This window comes from Orycteropus afer, unplaced genomic scaffold (genome assembly GCF_000298275.1).
Source record: "Orycteropus afer afer isolate SDZICR_OR568_19922 unplaced genomic scaffold, OryAfe1.0 scaffold00209, whole genome shotgun sequence".
Classification (NCBI taxonomy): domain Eukaryota; kingdom Metazoa; phylum Chordata; class Mammalia; order Tubulidentata; family Orycteropodidae; genus Orycteropus; species Orycteropus afer.
Window position 1 is genome coordinate 4,913,644 of NW_006921796.1, and position 2,714 is coordinate 4,916,357.

At 37.7% G+C, this 2,714-nt stretch overlaps 1 protein-coding gene across 1 annotated transcript in view; it reads right to left on the reverse strand.

The window, feature by feature from the left end:
- The window catches only part of WASHC4 (WASH complex subunit 4), a 103,937-nt gene that overhangs the window by 64,211 nt on the left and 37,012 nt on the right, over positions 1-2,714 (reverse strand). The window contains exon 15 of the mRNA XM_007948241.2: positions 1,531-1,656. Coding sequence (XP_007946432.1) covers positions 1,531-1,656 — 126 coding nt within the window. The remainder of the gene's footprint in view (positions 1-1,530; positions 1,657-2,714) is intronic.

The window sequence follows — 2,714 nt, forward strand, 5'->3', positions numbered from 1 at the left end:
TTGTAAATTTTGGTCAATGACATGAGACAAAGTATATGTGAACTGCTGTATGAAAAGTGAATTTACTCTGTAAATCTTCACCCAAATCCTAATAAAAAATAAAATAAAAAAAAAAATTAAAAAAAGTATACTTTGATTCTTTTTATATGTACATGGTTTGGGTAAGTTTACAAAGTTTCCCATTCAGCAATTATGTACAGATTGCTCCATGACATTGGCTGAAACCCCCACAAAGTGTCAGCGTTCTCCCCATCTCCTTTCTGGATTCCCAGTTTTCATTCACCTACTTTTCTTGCCCCTTCCTGCCTTAACTTTGCTTTTGGGAAAATGCTGTCTTTTTGGGAGTGTATGGTTGATTGTTCTAAGGAGTCCATTCCTCATGGGTGTTACTGTTCACTTTATAGGCTTTTGTTTGTATGAAAGTTGATCCCCAGGGGTGGGTTCAGCATCAGGCTTGAAGGGTGTCTAAGGGCCATAGTCTTGGGGATTCCACCAATCTCTATCAGACCAGTAAGTCTGCTCTTTTTTATGAATTTGAATTTTGTTCTACCTTCTTCTCCTACTCTATATGTACCTTCTATTGTGATCCCAGTCAGAACAATCACTGGTGGTAGCTAGGCGCCAACTAGTTCTTTTCACCTTAAGTTAGTCGAGGGTGTACTTCATGTGGTCCATTATTCCTTTGGACTAATTATTTCCTCAAGTCTTTGGTGTTCTTCATTCTTCTTTGCTCCAGATGGAAAGAGACCAATGGCTGTAACTTAGATGGCTGCTCATGAGCTTTTAAGACCCCAGTCACTACTCACCAAAGCAGGATGTAGAACACTGACTATGTTAAGCCAGTTGACCTAGATGTCCCCCAAGACTATGGTCCCTAGGCCTCAAGCCCAGTACCTCAGTCCCAGGAGGTACTGGGTGATTCCTAAGAGGTTTTCATGACTGTGCCCCCTGTGCACTCTATTATGTACATGAGCATATTTGCAGCAAATATGGATGAAGGAGTATCTGTTGTCAATCCTGTATATGCATGTGGGTTCTACTTTGACTAATTCATCTGCCCATCTCTACAAGTAGCCTACTGTTCAAATCACGAGATTAGAGTCCTTTCTCTAAATTACAAAATAAACAGCCTCATGTTAACTCGTCTCCTATGCATTTAATCATTGTAAGATAATGGATAATGATGTTATATGAGTATGTTTTAAACTCATGTAACACGTTTTAAACTTCCATAAACAAAGCTTTAGCAATATTATTTAAGCTAACCTTTTCATTTTCCTTCTTTTCTTTCCCACTACAGGTTAACTGTCAATAAAGCTCAAATACAATGGTCATTCATAAGAAATTACTCAGAAATATTTGTCAATGGGAGTTCCTTTACCCACATGTGAGATAAGTACCCTCTGCCATAAGTTTCTATTCTCATATAAAACAAAACAAATTTAAGAAGCCAAGTCTTATAAGACTATCTTAATTAAATTCTATTCATTTCTCAATTATGATGGCAAGATAAACTCATCTAAAACCTACCTTAAGAAGTTCAATAAGCCTGCATAATGCCTTAACGGAGGTTTTGGTCATTGGCTTTTGCATGGACATGTAGAGATTCATTGTAGTTTTAATAATAGTACTAATACCATATGCATATAAGAAGCCCTGTGGAAAAAAAGTAAAAGATAAAACACTAATTATAATCACAAGGAATTATTTCATTTCTTCAAAATTTCATTCTCTATGTAATAATAAGTATTTCTCAACTTAACAATATGTAGTCAGTATTTCTAAAGTTCAGTGTAAAACCAGATCTTAAGTATCTGTATTAACTCTCCTCACAGAGACAAGGTTATATATTGTGGTTAAATTTCAAAGGACACCTCAATTTATTTCACAACCTAGTGCCTAAGGCATTTGACTGCTAACTAGAAAGCTGGAGGTTCAAACCCACTAGCCACTCCTCAGAAGGAATACTGGGAATCTACTTCCCTAGAGATACCACCTTGGAAATCCAAGGAGGGAACGCTATGAGTCAGGATCAACTCGAGTTTGGTTTTGGTTTTGATAATGTACCAGAAGTTTAGCACTGATGAAATTATAGGATGTAACCAAGGTTAAAGAGTCTTTCCATTAGGAAAAAAAAAATTCAGATAATCTGGATGTCAGAAAGACATCTGTCTTTGCCTTAATCAGACAGGTAGGAAAATAAAGACTCCTATGTGTTATACCTTAAGGCAGGAAGAGCTAAGGACTCTAAGAAGCTAGGAATTGAAAAGGAAGAAGAGGAAGAGAGCTACTCTCTAGACAAAACAGATATTCAGAGGTATTTCTGAGTCCCAAGCCAATGCCCCTTTTCCTTCTCACCTCGGCCAGTCCCCACTGGCCACTGATTACCATTTCCCCTACCTACTAAGACAGCCTAGGAAGAAAGGCCTGGTGATCTAGTTTAAAATATCTGCCAATGAATATTTTATGAATCACAGTGGTCCAATCCTGCTGTGCATGGGGGCCACAAGTGAAAGCTGACTCAACAGCATCTAACAACAACCTTGTTTCTAATCAGGTATCAGGCCTTTCCTCCTTCCGGCCCAGTGAGAACAGATTCTCTCCCACCCTGCTATTCATAAAGCACAAAGGTCTTGTGAAGTTTTACGAAAACTTTAGTACTAGTAAGCTCAGGAAAACAGGGTAGAATAAGAAAAAAAGGAAAAAAAAAAAAA